Consider the following 14,333-nt stretch of genomic DNA (forward strand, 5'->3'; position numbering starts at 1 on the left):
TCTTTAGCAATACACATAACTATTTATAATTTTAGATATTACGGCATTAAAGCGTGCTTCAATCGCAATCGCTGCACAATACAATGCGCAAGGGACTTCCAGTGAATATTAACTGATATTTTGTCTTAAGTTAAACAAAGCATTATAACTACATGTATGCACATTAAGTATAGACGAAAACAAAAGCCTAGTGAAAAGAGTGGCGTGCACAAAACACACAAATTGTACGCTCAAAAGTACTCAGCATTTGTATTATGTAACATATTCAGATTTGAACATTTACTTAAAGCAATTATTACGACTTAAACTAACAATGCGCTCAATAAATAGATTTTATACGACTTGAAACTCTGAATCAATTAATATTAAATAAATAAATGAAATAATTTATGCAATTAAACTTTAGTGAAAGAACATTCTTAACCAACTTAAGTCATATCAATAGATTTCTCACAAATTCCGCGCCTAGAAGTAGGCAACGTTTTTAGTCATTTCCTGGTATGCGTTTGAGAAATCTACGCAACATATTCAAAAGAACTAAAGACATCTTGTTAATATTGGTTTTATTTTATTATTATGCTTAGCTTAGTTCTAAGGAGACGCTTATTGATTATTAGCACGACGATACCAAAAGCGTGCACGGAAATCGTCCGAACAAGTTAAAAATGCCGGCGCATTAGGCGAATGCGTAATGTAGCGCACCGGGCCATTGTGTCCCAGCGAGTTGAGTGTCAGGCGACAGCCATTGCGAGAATTCCAAGAGCACAACGATGTAGTTGCTTCGTCGGGGAAGAGCACATAGTCTTCGGTGTGATTGAAAACAGCTTCTGCCTGATGCTCCTGCTTGCCGGTTGTGCCAGCGCCCGTATAAGTCTGAATTGGTCGACTGGTGCAGAGTTCCCACAGATAGACAATTGAGTCCATGCCAGAAGAGAGTAAATACTGCAAGATGGGATTATTAATAGATTCGTATTCAAATAAATATGGACATGGCTTTATTATATACCTTTCCATTCCGTGTGAACTGCAGCGAACAAATAGCTGCCCCACTGTGCGCTTCGGCAATAGTGTTAATGCAACGGCCGCTGATGCCGTCCCAGATCTTAATGTCACCGTCGAAACTGCCCGTGGCGTAGAGCTTTGCTGTGGGCGAGTACTTAACACACGTGACACCCGCCTTGTGCTGCTGCGACGGAATGGCGCTGACAAAGCATTGTGTCGTGTGCACATCATAGATGCGCAGCACATTGTGTTCAGTGCCAATGGCAATATAATCGCCGGTCGGATGGAACGAGACGCACAACACGGGCTCACAGTCGGTTAGAACTTTGTGCGCCTTCTTCACCGATGGCTTGGCAATGTCGAAAAGCTTGACGGTGCCGTCACGCGATGCCGACGCCAGGATGTGTTCCTTGGGATGGAATTCGAGGTACGACACTTCATCCGTGTGATCGTATAATGTGCGTATGACTGGATGTCCCTGTTGCTCACGTCCTGGTTCAATGTCTTCGGGTGCTGATTTGGCCAACATGCGCTCCACGTCGAGGATTTTAATACTGGCATCCACACTGCCCGTGGCCACTAGGGAGCCGTCAAAGCTAAACGCACCAGCTCGGCAAGCCTGCTTATGCGATGTCACATAAGCAGTTTCGTAGGAATGCGGTTCGGGAGCCAGCGCCGAAGCCTCTGGTTCGAATTCCAAATCGATGCCAGGCAGCACATCGTCCGTATTGCTTTTATCCTTCTCGGACATAGTTTGCATGCCCGAGATCATCACGTGCAGCAGGCGTTCGCTGGGCGCACACTGATCCGCCTTGACCAACATTGAGAGTTCCATTGCAAATTTCTCCAGCCCATCGTACATCAACTGACTGTGGTTTGCAAAAGGCTTTAATACACAATCGAAATAACTGCTAGATATTGCTTACCTGATCATTAACCGGTACAATATTTCCCGGTTCTTTACCAGATTATGAGGATCCAAAATTTCGTCGCGCATCTTTGTTTTTCTTTACCAATTTAATGCCGCCTGCAGTGTGACCGTGAGTTAAGTTTAAAAAAATTCTACATCTATTTAAATACTAAATACTTAAATGACCTCTTTGATATCGAGAACTTATCGATATTTAACAAATCGATAGATTAACATAACATTTCAAATATTTTCTGAAATAATAACTGGAATACTTTTATCACAGAAAAATATATAAATTTATGTAATGTTTAATATGTTGATTGAATGCAACTATTGACATTATTTTTAAAATAACAATATGGCGCTAAACAAAAATACAGCTATCGATATATCGCTTCGTGCGCTCATTATTTCGATAGCTCGTGATTGTGATGGCATTCATCTACAGCTGCAACACGTGCAACTTGTTTTGTTTCCCTTAAAATAAAAACGCGAGTTTCTGTTAGATTAATAAACATATAAAAATGAAAATTCGCAGGAATCATGTGCGCAAGCGTTACCGCTACAATGTGAACCGCAAAACGATGAACAAAACCCGTAAATCTACTGGAAAAATCAAGGAGTAAGTACTAACCGGACTCTGCTACGTTTTGTTTATACTCAAGTTACTTGTTGTTTTAGTCCAGAGATGAAAAAAATGTGGATTGAGGGAAAACGTGTGGGCACCAATTTCAGTGAAATGGGTTTAGCCAAAGATCCCAACAAGGCTGTGGGTATACCCAACTATAAACGCGAACGCCTAGAGGCTGCTAAAATTGTAAACGGTTTCGTGGAAGAGGATCTTGATGATGAGGATCTGAAACCACGTAGCTCAAAGACAGACCCCGAAGATCTGAAACCAAAACGTGGTCATATCGTGCAGGAACTAGAACAGATGGCAGTCGAAAGGCGATCAGATCCTGAATTCAGGTGAGTTTGAAAGCAAAACTTGAATGAAACACTTGAATAACGCTAATTGTTTACAGATTACCCAAGGGAGTCGTTAAAGAGCTGTCATATTTTCTGAATAAGCACAAGTTCAACTACAAGGCCATGGTAACGGATCGTCGCAATCATGATCAGCTGACGTGGAAGCAATTCAGAATGAAAATACGCCGCTTTATGTTGATTCCGGAACAGTTTAATGAATATCTGCAACAAAAGAAGCTGCCAATTGATGTGAAGCCAGATTGGCCGGAATATGAATCGGACAGTGAATGGAAATAATAATTGTCGCTGTAAATTATATAGAGAATAGTATGATAATGGTTTTAAGATCTGAATATACAAACAATTTATATCCAAGAACTGTAACTAACTACTATGTAATGATAGTTAAATTAGCGCACATCTGTTTTCTGTCAATCCCTGTTGAGTTTGAAAATTGCCCGCAATTTTTAGTACCTTACCCATCCAACCCACAATTTGTGTGCCCCAGTTGGTGGCTACTCTGTCATTGGAATCGGCATTGCATCACTTTCGCATCGTGCAACGTTCGGCTGCCCCATCGCCATCGTTGTCATCGTCAACCGACTCGCGCTGCTCTCTGTCGATTTCGTTTTCGGTCTTTCCGTTTTCTGGTTTCGAGGTAAGTGCACGTACTTACAACTGGGCTTCGTGCAGCTGCCACAGGAAAAAATCCACAAATAACGTTAACATTAATAAGCATCGATTGATTACCTGTGTGTGTTATAATATAAAAGTGTGTGTGAGGCTTCGAACCCTTATTATTTTCCCCTTTTTCTCATTACAAAAGTGCGAAAAGCGTTTTTCAATTTCGTGAATTTACCGGCCGGTGTTGCATTGACAAGTTTTGCATAATGCACACATGCATTCACCATGTGTATGTGTAACGGTATTTAGGTGTATCTACATACTATGTACATTTATGTACTAACTTTTTCATTCACTTCCGCAGTCATACAATTGGCTGTATGTACGCACATATAAAAAAAACTGCTGCATACATATATGGACATAAATGCATGTGTATGTATGTATGGATTATCCAGTGTGTACATTATGTACAAATATGCTCTGCTCTTCCGCAAAATTCCAAAATGGCGGCTCGGCTCGCCTGAGTCTGAAGAAATTCTGAATTGCAAATGAGTGTGTGGGCGTTTGTGTGTAACAGTTTGTACTATTTGGTACCATTGCAATTTTGTACCTTTGCAATTCTTATGAAATTACAGTTGGTGTACCTTTGTAGGCATATATACATACATATCTACCAAATTTTAGCATGCATATAAATGTGCCTGAATGTGTGAGTGCAGTTCTGATGACGTGCTAATCTGCCAGCACGTCTCACTGCGCTTCAGCGAGAGGCTGCAGCAAGACGAAAGTATTTTTACATTTTCCCTTTACATTGCTTCTTCTATGCAATTTACACTGAAATGCAAATACACTGCAGTGTATACATACTAAGTATATGTTGTTAAAAATAACTAAGAAAAAACTGCAAGTTAAAATTGTTTCTAGGGTAGAAAATAAATCAACGCAGCAGAGCCCAAAGTGCACGCACACACATACGCTTGCATGTGTGCAAGTTTTTGTCTCCTTTTTGTTTTGCAAGTTTATCCAAGACGACGACGACGACGCCGCTGCGACAGCGACAACGACAACGACCAACGGAAACGTTGAGCAAGTGCAACCCGAAGCAGCGGCATTTTTCGACTCTCCATGAGTATGCGATGGTGTGCGTTAGTGTGTGTGTGTGTATGTGCAAGGCGGATGTGTTTGTGTCTGTGCAGTTTTTCACCCTTTCGAATCGCAAATCGCGAATATTCTGTTCAGGCCACTGAGAAAAGAGCACACGAATGCTTGCAAATGCCGGTCGGCGAGCTTATACACATACACGTGCATTCATGCACACATACTGTACACACTAATGCAATCAAAATTTTACCCACCAACGCGTCGCCATCATTGATTTTCGCGTCCTCTTTTATTTTCTCGCCATCTGATTCAAAATATCGTAATTGTTTGATAAACTCAAAAGTTTGTTGCACTTTAATAACCAAATTCATATAAGCAATGCAACCTGACAGCAAATGCGTGGGAAGGGGGAGCTTTGGTTGCCGGGTTGTGGAGGATTTGTGGCTGGCTGTTAGCTGTTAAGCGGATGTGGTTTGGGTCTGGGAGTGCATTCGTTGTCGTCGTCGGCGTCGTCATTCGGCTGCGAGTCTCGCTCCAGAGTCTCTCATCGTTTTGTCTGCGTTTCGCTATTGATTTTTCGTGTGTCGAGAATTGAGACTTGGTTGCATACTTATTGCCCAGATTCAGATTTTCCGGGCATTGACTAACAGGCAGACGTGTCGTGCGGACTTGGTGTTGTGGTGTGTCGTCTCTCTTTCATTTTCCTCAATTATAATAGCATTTCATAATTCTTCCCCTGCTCCCGTGCTTATTGAATTAACTGTCCTAATCGTTATGCAAGCAGTAAATTAATTAATTTTCTGTTGCAGAATATCAATTGTCAATTTGGTGCACTTGCAAGCGGCAAGTTATTATCCAGCTAATTTCCGGGTAAGTTCGTTTTTCTTCATCTATAAAATTCTTCAATGCTCGTAGCATAATTTTGCACTTATATCGAGATATATATGGTATATATACCATCGTAGATAGTTGCAACATTTTGGTCTCTACACCGCGAACCGAGAGTCGCGTCCACACCCACGACCCCCCCCCTCAAAGTCCCCCGTCGCATACATAGACACATATGTAGTCCTGATGTCTATGCTCACTTGTGTCCTTACATATATTGTGTAGTACACGCCTTTGCTTTCTCTCTCTCTCTCTCTCCCATATTGTGTGCTTCTCTTTCTGTGTCCCTTCTTTTAACTACTTCTATATGTGTAGTAACATTGTCACCCACGTTTTTTACCCACTAAAAAAAGGGTTTATATATAGATCAATGCAAATAAAACAGTCATAATTTTATTAGCTCTGTCTGTGCGACCTTAATGTCGCTCCATATAATTGACTATATCTCTGCGATTATAACTGCAACAATCTCGAAATTTACAATATGGATTAACAAATTCAAAAAGTCAATTTCGAGCTACCACGCCCCCTTCCCACAAATCGAAATTCTTTTTATTTGATTGCAATCATTAAATTCAAGGTTCCACAAAACTACTTAAAGAGAAGACAACAATATTGTCGATTAAATAGCAAACATGGGCAAGGAGAAGATTCATATTAACATTGTCGTGATTGGCCATGTCGATTCCGGCAAATCAACGACCACCGGTCACTTGATTTACAAATGCGGCGGCATCGACAAGCGTACCATCGAGAAGTTCGAGAAGGAGGCCCAGGAGATGGGCAAGGGTTCGTTCAAGTACGCCTGGGTGCTGGACAAACTGAAGGCCGAACGTGAGCGTGGCATCACCATCGATATTGCGCTGTGGAAATTCGAGACGGCCAAGTACTATGTGACCATTATTGATGCCCCCGGCCATCGTGATTTCATCAAGAACATGATTACCGGCACCTCGCAAGCCGATTGTGCGGTGCTGATTGTGGCTGCCGGTACCGGTGAATTTGAGGCCGGCATCTCGAAGAATGGCCAGACCCGTGAGCATGCGCTCTTGGCCTTTACGCTGGGCGTCAAGCAACTGATTGTGGGCGTCAACAAGATGGATTCCACGGAGCCGCCATACAGCGAGGCCCGTTATGAGGAGATCAAGAAAGAGGTCTCTTCGTACATCAAGAAGATCGGCTATAATCCAGCCTCGGTGGCATTTGTGCCCATTTCGGGTTGGCATGGCGATAACATGCTCGAGGCATCGGAGAAGATGCCCTGGTTCAAGGGCTGGACCGTCGAACGCAAGGAGGGCAAAACTGAGGGCAAGTGCTTGATTGACGCGCTGGACGCGATTATGCCTCCCCAGCGGCCCACCGACAAACCATTGCGTCTGCCGCTGCAGGATGTCTACAAAATTGGTGGCATCGGCACCGTACCCGTCGGTCGTGTGGAGACCGGCATTCTCAAGCCAGGTGGGTGTCATTTTATTCTGGATTTAAGTACGTGCTTTAGTTTGAAATTGTGTGTTGCAGGCATGGTCGTGAACTTTGCGCCCGTTAACTTGGTCACTGAAGTCAAGTCCGTGGAGATGCATCACGAGGCGTTGACCGAGGCTTTGCCCGGCGACAACGTTGGCTTCAACGTGAAGAACGTTTCGGTTAAGGAGCTGCGTCGTGGCTATGTGGCTGGTGATTCCAAGAACAATCCACCACGAGGCGCTGCTGATTTTACTGCTCAGGTGGGTGACAAACTATAGTTACTTTATTCAATTACGGATTTAGTCACTATGTATAAGTATTCTAGTGTTATTTTAATTTCAAAAACATAACATACTTTTTAGATCATTTACTCAAAAAGAGTGACAAAATAGAAACAACAACAAAATAAGTTTTCTTTTTTGTTATTATTTGAAGTTTAAATAACTTTTAGTTTATTATAAACATTCTAGATATATTTCCTGTTTCTCTTAACTAAATTTTAAATACTCATAATTCCAAAGTCTAACTGATACTTGCTGATAAATAACATCTATTGTCTAGGTCATTGTTTTGAACCATCCTGGGCAGATTGCCAATGGTTACACTCCGGTTCTCGATTGCCACACCGCTCACATTGCGTGCAAGTTTGCCGAGATCAAGGAGAAGTGCGATCGCCGTACTGGCAAGACCACGGAGACCGAACCGAAGGCCATCAAGTCGGGCGATGCGGCCATCATAATGCTGGTGCCAACCAAGCCGCTGTGCGTTGAAAGCTTCCAAGAATTTCCGCCACTCGGACGATTTGCGGTGCGTGACATGCGTCAAACGGTTGCCGTCGGTGTCATCAAGTCGGTGAACTTTAAAGAAACGACCTCGGGCAAAGTAACAAAAGCCGCTGAGAAGGCACAGAAGAAGAAATAACTAGAGTGTCAGCAGAACTGTAACAACAACTCAAACAACAACAACAACACTCAAACACTCGAAGAACAACAACAACAACAAGAAACGGCAACAGCAACCGCAAGAGCAACACACCAACAACATCAGCAACAGGCAGAATATTTTAAATTTATATTATCCATTACTCATCGAGAAGGATCAAAACCGTATAAGGGGCTAAACTCAGAGTCCGTGGCAATGGCAAAAAACCAACAACCAATAACAGCAAATACTACAACATATACTATTATTAACTGCTGCATTCAAATATTATATAAACTTGAGGAAATATTGCAATTTATTATAATCACACATACAATTAGCGAACATAGTATACAACAACAATATGTGTGTGCACCCAAATGGGAGACAAGCATCCTTTTACCAGCTGGACGTGGTGAGAACGAGGTGCCCTTGGGTCACTTCGGTCACCTGGAATCATTCCCGTATGCGTCGTCGTACTCGAAATCGGTAGCCATCATACTCATCATTATCATCTACTGTAACTATCTAAACTTGTATCGTCATCGCAAATCCTTTCGCAGGAAACACTCTGGTATTCACTCAGCACCAGAGCAATATCAATTTGCCACTGGAGTTTGCTGCTAGCCCAGTATCCAGTATCCAGCATACTCTCAATACCCAAAAACTTTCCTAACCCGCCCTCATTATAATATCGCTAACATTGTTTTGAACAACAAGCCATCCACACATAATTTCAATCAATGGATTTTAAACACTTTTTATACTTTTGATAAGTCAGTCGGAGGCATTCGATTTAAAATCTATTATTACCTAAAAAAAAAAAACAAAAAAAAAAATAACTTCAGAGTTTAGTTTTAAATCCACTATACATCTAATCAAACTAAAAACAAAACCCAAAAAAAGACTACATTCGTAATGAATTCAAAATTTCTCCAAAAAAAGTAAAAGACAAATGCTTAAGAAGTATTACAAAAATATTCATAAAGAACATAATCATGCGGTTTTTTGACAAACATTCTAAATGTTCGATCGAGCCTCATTGGCATTTGCATACTTTGATCAAATGTTTCTCATTACCAATTAATCACATACATACGTACATACATAACGTACATACATACATACATAAATATATGCATGCAATCGTACATAATGCATATGCATTCATTATCGTTACTCACACACTCTCTGAAATTATAATTGTAACCCAACTACAGAAAACCATTCATGGACACAGAAAACGTTGCTTAATAAACATAAATGATCTTTTAATGTATTAATTGAGAAGAATAAAAATAAAGAATGCTTAACCGTAAATTACCAAATACTCAAATTCAATTTTTATTCAATTTTCTAAATTCTACAAATTATAATTTTTTAACGATCAACTCTATCGATATGCATCGAAAAACTTGGCGTCATTAAAGAATTCAAAACTTATACAAAGAAACAGGTAAATTTTGCAATTTTGAAAATAACTCAAGAACTTCAAGAACGATTTGAATTTGGTAGGTAATAGTCATTGTCAATTGGGATTCGTCTGACTAGGACCCGCAAGGATATTTAGGATATTTTCAGTATAGAAAAAAGTTCTTGTTACTTAGCTGAATTATTAGAGCTATCCATGTACCAAAGGTCACCGTGATCATCCTTGAAATCAAAGAAATTTCTAATGTTTTACCTTTTTTCTATGAAAAAATTTATGAATCATCCGTAAAATGCAATAATTCCAATCGATAGTGCCTAGTCACCCTGATTACAAAAATGTTTGTCCTTTTCATATTATTAAGGATTTGATTGCAAGACCCGCAAGGATTAGACAGGAAATGACTAAGATAAGGATTCTTTGATTTGATACTTACCATACATACCTTAACAATAAATTCTTTACCTTTACTCGTTTACTCTCTTTATAATTTTTTATTCGTTGTTTATATTATTATTATTTAGTTAAAAGTTAATAATATATATAACTTTTAGAAAAAGTCTAACTTTTATTTGAATTTATTCATAGTTTCTGCAATGCATCTTTTCATTTAACCTTTTTTATGTTCGAAATTCGAAATCAAAAGAACCCTCTGGGGTTCAAGTCTTTGCTATAGAGCGCAGATAATGATGACAACAGTGAAGTCATATTTTCGCCGTTTCGCTTTGAATTCTTTGGTATATATTTAAATATACCATAAGTGTGGTCACACTTCAGTCAGATGTTAAAAGAAGACAGCTTTCATAAAGCTTTGTTTTTAAACAACTCTGTTGCTGACTCACAACAGGCGGCATTTATAAACAACAAAGAACTCAGCCGGCTGTGAAGATTTTTGTGACAAATCGTTAAACGTCAAAAGGCCTTCTACTAAATAAATACTACGAAGAGAACATATCCACAAAAATGGCAGATCCACGCATCAGGCAATTGGTTATTAAAACGGGTGTTGTCAAAAGACTGGCCAAGGAGAAGACCGTTTATGAGAAGGAGGTCAATACAGAAATCGCTCGTCTGGAGAAGTTTAAAACAGATGGCTCTGATGACCATGTGCTGCGCAAACAGGCCGAGGTGATAGAGGAGTGCCAAATGATGATACCAGACTCAAAGCGCAGGTGAGTCATCGCGCAGATAAAAAACTGTAACAATATCTTAATTGGAGTTCTTTGAACAGGTTACAAAAAGAGTACGATGTGCTAGAGAAATATCTGCAGGATGAACAGGATCTCAAGGAAACGGAGGCATACACAAAAGCCGCTGAGGTGCTCAGCGAAGCTAAATCCGTTCTCGAGGTTTAAGTCATCTAATAAATAAATTATTGTCCAAAATGCCCCCACATGAATATTACTCTTCCTCTTCGTTGTAGTTTTTTTTTGTACACCATATGTGAATAAAAGTATTTTCTACGTTAACCAACACTAACATGCAAAATGCCGCACACTCTCAAATTAAGCGAAATAAAGACAAATATAACAACAATTATACAAAATCTACAACAATTGGAAACTTTGGGAAGCTCTTCAAACAATAACTTCAATGCAGACGAATCCGCAACGCTGCAGCAGCAGACAACTGCGTTGTTGTCGAGTCTCGAGGAGTTGCCGGCAAAACAAATTGCACGCCTGCAATTGCAGCGCAGGCGACGACGTCAACAAATAAAGCGAAAATGCAAACAACAAAAGCGCGTCAATCGAGCATATGCAAGGCATTTCAAGGACACAAAGGTCATTGCTCAATCTCTTAGCAATGAAGCACAACCGTCACAGACTACGACAAAAACAGCACAACACATTACACTGAAAAAACTACACGATGCCAACAACAAACTCAAGACATTCGATTTACTAGAGCGTCTCTACACTGCGCGCGGTGGAGAGAAAGACTTGAACCAAAGACTTAGCCGAATGCGCGCAGTTTGGAGACGCGTTAAGCAGGAGTGCGAAAATGCAACAGGTGGAGAAACTTCGCTGAACTTGGAGGCACAGTGGGACCAAGTTATATTTGGAAATTCATGCACTGCATTTGAGCATCGTCGTAGCCAGAGAAAACAGCATCTACAGCAGCTTATACAATGCCGGTAAGATTCACAGTACCAGATAACAATACAATTGCTATATTTAATTGTTTACACAATCACAGATTCGTATGGGACTCGTATATAAGCAATGGTAGTGACGCAACTTCCATACCCAGTAGTTGGGTGTTACCACCTGAGAACCCGTCGCCAGAATGGGCTGAATTTCTTTGTGAATAAAGCATACCAAAGTATTTACAATACATAATGTGGAATTTTTAATTCTTTTAAAGAATCTCGGTGTTAGTCTTAGAAACACATTAAAATGCAAATTCTACACATGCACATCTATCATTTATTCGTAAATCCAATCGCTGGCAGCTGGGGTCCAGGTGACGAGCTCCTTCTCGTTGAACCACAGTGCAATCTCCTTCTCGGCAGACTCGACAGCATCCGAGCCGTGGATGATGTTGCGGCCAACCTGGATGCAGAAATCACCACGAATGGTGCCGGGCAAGGAGTCGGCGGGGTTGGTGGCGCCCAACATTTGACGGCCGGTCTTGACCACATTGAGACCCTCCCACACCATGGGAACCACTGGACCGGAGTTCATGTAGTTGACCAAACCGGGGAAGAAGGGACGGGCAGACAGATCAGCATAGTGCTTCTCCAACAATTCCTTGGATGCCTGTAATAACACAAAACAACATATCATGTAAGTCAGTAATTAAAATAATCGTTTTCTTGACCTCTAAAAAGTGTATGTACTTATAACCTCAACCGGTTATTTTTGCAATAAGAGGCTGCTGAGAGCGACCCCTCGCCATGTTGAGGTTATGCACGAAAAACTGAACACGCGTACCTATTGATTTTTTTCTTTCTTAATTCAATTATCTTCTACCGGCTTTTACTTACCCAAGTGAACTTCAAGGCGACCAATTTGAAGCCCTTCTGCTCGAAACGCTCAATGATCTTGCCGACGAGTCCACGTTGGACTCCATCGGGCTTAACCATGATGAAAGTGCGTTCCTTGTTGGCGGCCATTGCGATTGAGAATAGGGAATAGAATGCAAGCAGCGAAGCAATCATTAGTGTTGTTAGCTTGTACATTTGTTTAGTGTGACCGAATGGCGCAACCATCAAAATCGAAATGATAGTTGAAAAATATTATATTTTCTCTTATCTTTTAAATTGCATAGGCGAGTCAAGCACTAATTTATTTAAAATAGTTGGTAATTTTACTAGGACATAACCATTTAAGATTTTCATCATTGAAAATTAAAAAAAAAAATGTATGCTATTACTAAACATAATCAATTTTTGTTTATAATGACATGCACTTAATAAGTACCAATATAATTTGCAAAACAATTAAAGGTTTGTGGATGGAAGTGGTTTAATTAAAGAATATATAGCTCAGTGTCATTATTAAATTCGCCGTACGTAACGGTTATTTGCAAAACTTACTGGTCACACCTCATTTTATCGGCTGCACTTGGTGGATATACTCACACACATCCATTTATTGACAGCTGTTGGTATTTTAATTGCGTTTAGACCAGCTCATATATCTGTCCCTCTCGAATCAACTAAAACATTCAGTCAGCTGGTTTTTCCAACAAAAGTGGATTAAATTAAGAAAAAAACTTTGCTAATAATTTTTGTAATTCGGCATAAAATGGCAAACGGCAGCGAATCGCGACCATATTGGTCCGATGAAGTGATTATATTTATAATAACAACAATTCGCAATACTCCGTATATGTGGGACAAAACTCATAAAGATTACAGTATTCGTTATTTAAAACATAATTTTTGGAAGAATTTAAAATGGACGTTGGAAAAACGGTTCAAGTTTCGAGTCTACACAAATGAATTGGCTAGGAAATGGCTAAATCTCGCTTCATACTACCGACTACAACAGAAGGCTATATTCGATGCCAATGCCCGTGGAGCACATCCGGAGGAAATAAAACGTTTGGAAGGCTGGAAATTCTTGAAACAACTCAAATTTCTTCCTGTTCTTCAAGATAAGAACGTTGCGGATGTAAGTAATCATAATAGTAATTAATGTATGTATATTGATTAATAATGCAATCAATAGTCGGAAAATCCCTTTGATGAAAGTGCCCACTCTGACTCCGACGAGAATAGTGCAGCGCTTGCTGATGACCAAAAAACCTGAACCCCATGATACAAATTCGGATAATCCGCTGCAGCTATCTTCTGAACCACCCAGGATCAAAGCAAGAAAGTTAGAAATAGAGGAATTCAATATTCCTATGGAAGATAATGATGCGGAAATTGAAGATACAACTCCAATAACTGTGGAACCAATGATAGACGAAATACACAGCACGCCTAGCTTCCACTATGGAATGGCTGTTGCTCAAGATGTTTTTGAGCTGGACGGCAACTTAAAAATTGATGCAAAGATGGAAATTATGAAAGTGATTGTCAAGTACCAAAAGCAGCAACTCCATAGGACTGTAATGGGCCTTGCTGGTAGCTAAGGATTAATAAGCATTGTATACTTATTAGAAGTAGAGACACATTAATGGCACTTTTAAAATAATATTTTATATATCATAAATTCATTACCGATTTAATAAATTATTCTTTAGATTATTTCTAACTTTCGGATGCTTGAAAAAGAGCTTTCTTAAAGCTGTTTTATTTAACACCTGTGACAGGGTGACCCCACAAGTAAATTTTCAAAATATACTATTTCTTCACTAAATAGCTATAAATAAGTACCGAAAAATTACGAAACTTTAAAATGTTTATAATTAAATTTTGAAATGTTTTATCAATTTTTAAAGTCGAGCTTTTAAAAAATTGTATTGTAATGCAATGTTATTGATGGTTGAAACGTAAAAAAAACGTAGGTACTCTCAAGGATTAGTAGATGAATTATTTTATTTTTTAACATGGCACAGTTTGAGATT

General features: G+C 39.8%; 7 protein-coding genes across 7 annotated transcripts; 5 read left to right on the forward strand and 2 right to left on the reverse strand.

Annotated features, from left to right (window-relative positions):
• Nucleotides 1–22: 22 nt before the first annotated feature.
• On the reverse strand, nucleotides 23–2,082 carry LOC132787204 (cleavage stimulation factor subunit 1). Its single transcript, XM_060794129.1, has 3 exons — nucleotides 1,929–2,082; nucleotides 1,007–1,871; nucleotides 23–942 (listed from the first exon to the last, which is right to left on the reverse strand). Exons 1-3 carry the CDS (start codon nucleotides 1,997–1,999, stop codon nucleotides 604–606), a joined length of 1,275 nt encoding a protein of 424 aa, XP_060650112.1. The 5' UTR covers nucleotides 2,000–2,082; the 3' UTR covers nucleotides 23–603.
• A 257-nt stretch (nucleotides 2,083–2,339) lies between these two features.
• LOC132787207 (nucleolar protein 16) lies at nucleotides 2,340–3,262 on the forward strand. Its single transcript, XM_060794131.1, has 3 exons — nucleotides 2,340–2,537; nucleotides 2,597–2,884; nucleotides 2,941–3,262. Exons 1-3 carry the CDS (start codon nucleotides 2,440–2,442, stop codon nucleotides 3,179–3,181), a joined length of 627 nt encoding a protein of 208 aa, XP_060650114.1. The 5' UTR covers nucleotides 2,340–2,439; the 3' UTR covers nucleotides 3,182–3,262.
• Nucleotides 3,263–5,273: 2,011 nt separating this feature from the next.
• Nucleotides 5,274–9,221, forward strand: LOC132787203 (elongation factor 1-alpha 2). The gene is made up of 5 exons (XM_060794128.1): nucleotides 5,274–5,292; nucleotides 5,422–5,482; nucleotides 6,081–6,958; nucleotides 7,019–7,224; nucleotides 7,526–9,221. Exons 3-5 carry the CDS (start codon nucleotides 6,136–6,138, stop codon nucleotides 7,883–7,885), a joined length of 1,389 nt encoding a protein of 462 aa, XP_060650111.1. The 5' UTR covers nucleotides 5,274–5,292; nucleotides 5,422–5,482; nucleotides 6,081–6,135; the 3' UTR covers nucleotides 7,886–9,221.
• Nucleotides 9,222–10,138: 917 nt separating this feature from the next.
• On the forward strand, nucleotides 10,139–10,850 carry LOC132787210 (tubulin-specific chaperone A). Its single transcript, XM_060794135.1, has 2 exons — nucleotides 10,139–10,486; nucleotides 10,546–10,850. Exons 1-2 carry the CDS (start codon nucleotides 10,278–10,280, stop codon nucleotides 10,667–10,669), a joined length of 333 nt encoding a protein of 110 aa, XP_060650118.1. The 5' UTR covers nucleotides 10,139–10,277; the 3' UTR covers nucleotides 10,670–10,850.
• LOC132787205 (uncharacterized) lies at nucleotides 10,788–12,014 on the forward strand. Its single transcript, XM_060794130.1, has 2 exons — nucleotides 10,788–11,448; nucleotides 11,511–12,014. The coding sequence occupies exons 1-2, from the start codon at nucleotides 10,802–10,804 to the stop codon at nucleotides 11,623–11,625; spliced, it is 762 nt and encodes a 253-aa protein (XP_060650113.1). The 5' UTR covers nucleotides 10,788–10,801; the 3' UTR covers nucleotides 11,626–12,014.
• On the reverse strand, nucleotides 11,640–12,489 carry LOC132787208 (nucleoside diphosphate kinase). The gene is made up of 2 exons (XM_060794132.1): nucleotides 12,301–12,489; nucleotides 11,640–12,073 (listed from the first exon to the last, which is right to left on the reverse strand). Exons 1-2 carry the CDS (start codon nucleotides 12,472–12,474, stop codon nucleotides 11,741–11,743), a joined length of 507 nt encoding a protein of 168 aa, XP_060650115.1. The 5' UTR covers nucleotides 12,475–12,489; the 3' UTR covers nucleotides 11,640–11,740.
• Nucleotides 12,490–12,762: 273 nt separating this feature from the next.
• LOC132787209 (uncharacterized) lies at nucleotides 12,763–14,018 on the forward strand. Its single transcript, XM_060794133.1, has 2 exons — nucleotides 12,763–13,432; nucleotides 13,490–14,018. The coding sequence occupies exons 1-2, from the start codon at nucleotides 13,064–13,066 to the stop codon at nucleotides 13,568–13,570; spliced, it is 450 nt and encodes a 149-aa protein (XP_060650116.1). The 5' UTR covers nucleotides 12,763–13,063; the 3' UTR covers nucleotides 13,571–14,018.
• Nucleotides 14,019–14,333: the final 315 nt, after the last annotated feature.

The sequence above is a fragment of the Drosophila nasuta genome, chromosome 2R (genome assembly GCF_023558535.2).
Source record: "Drosophila nasuta strain 15112-1781.00 chromosome 2R, ASM2355853v1, whole genome shotgun sequence".
NCBI classification, from domain to species: Eukaryota; Metazoa; Arthropoda; class Insecta; order Diptera; family Drosophilidae; genus Drosophila; species Drosophila nasuta.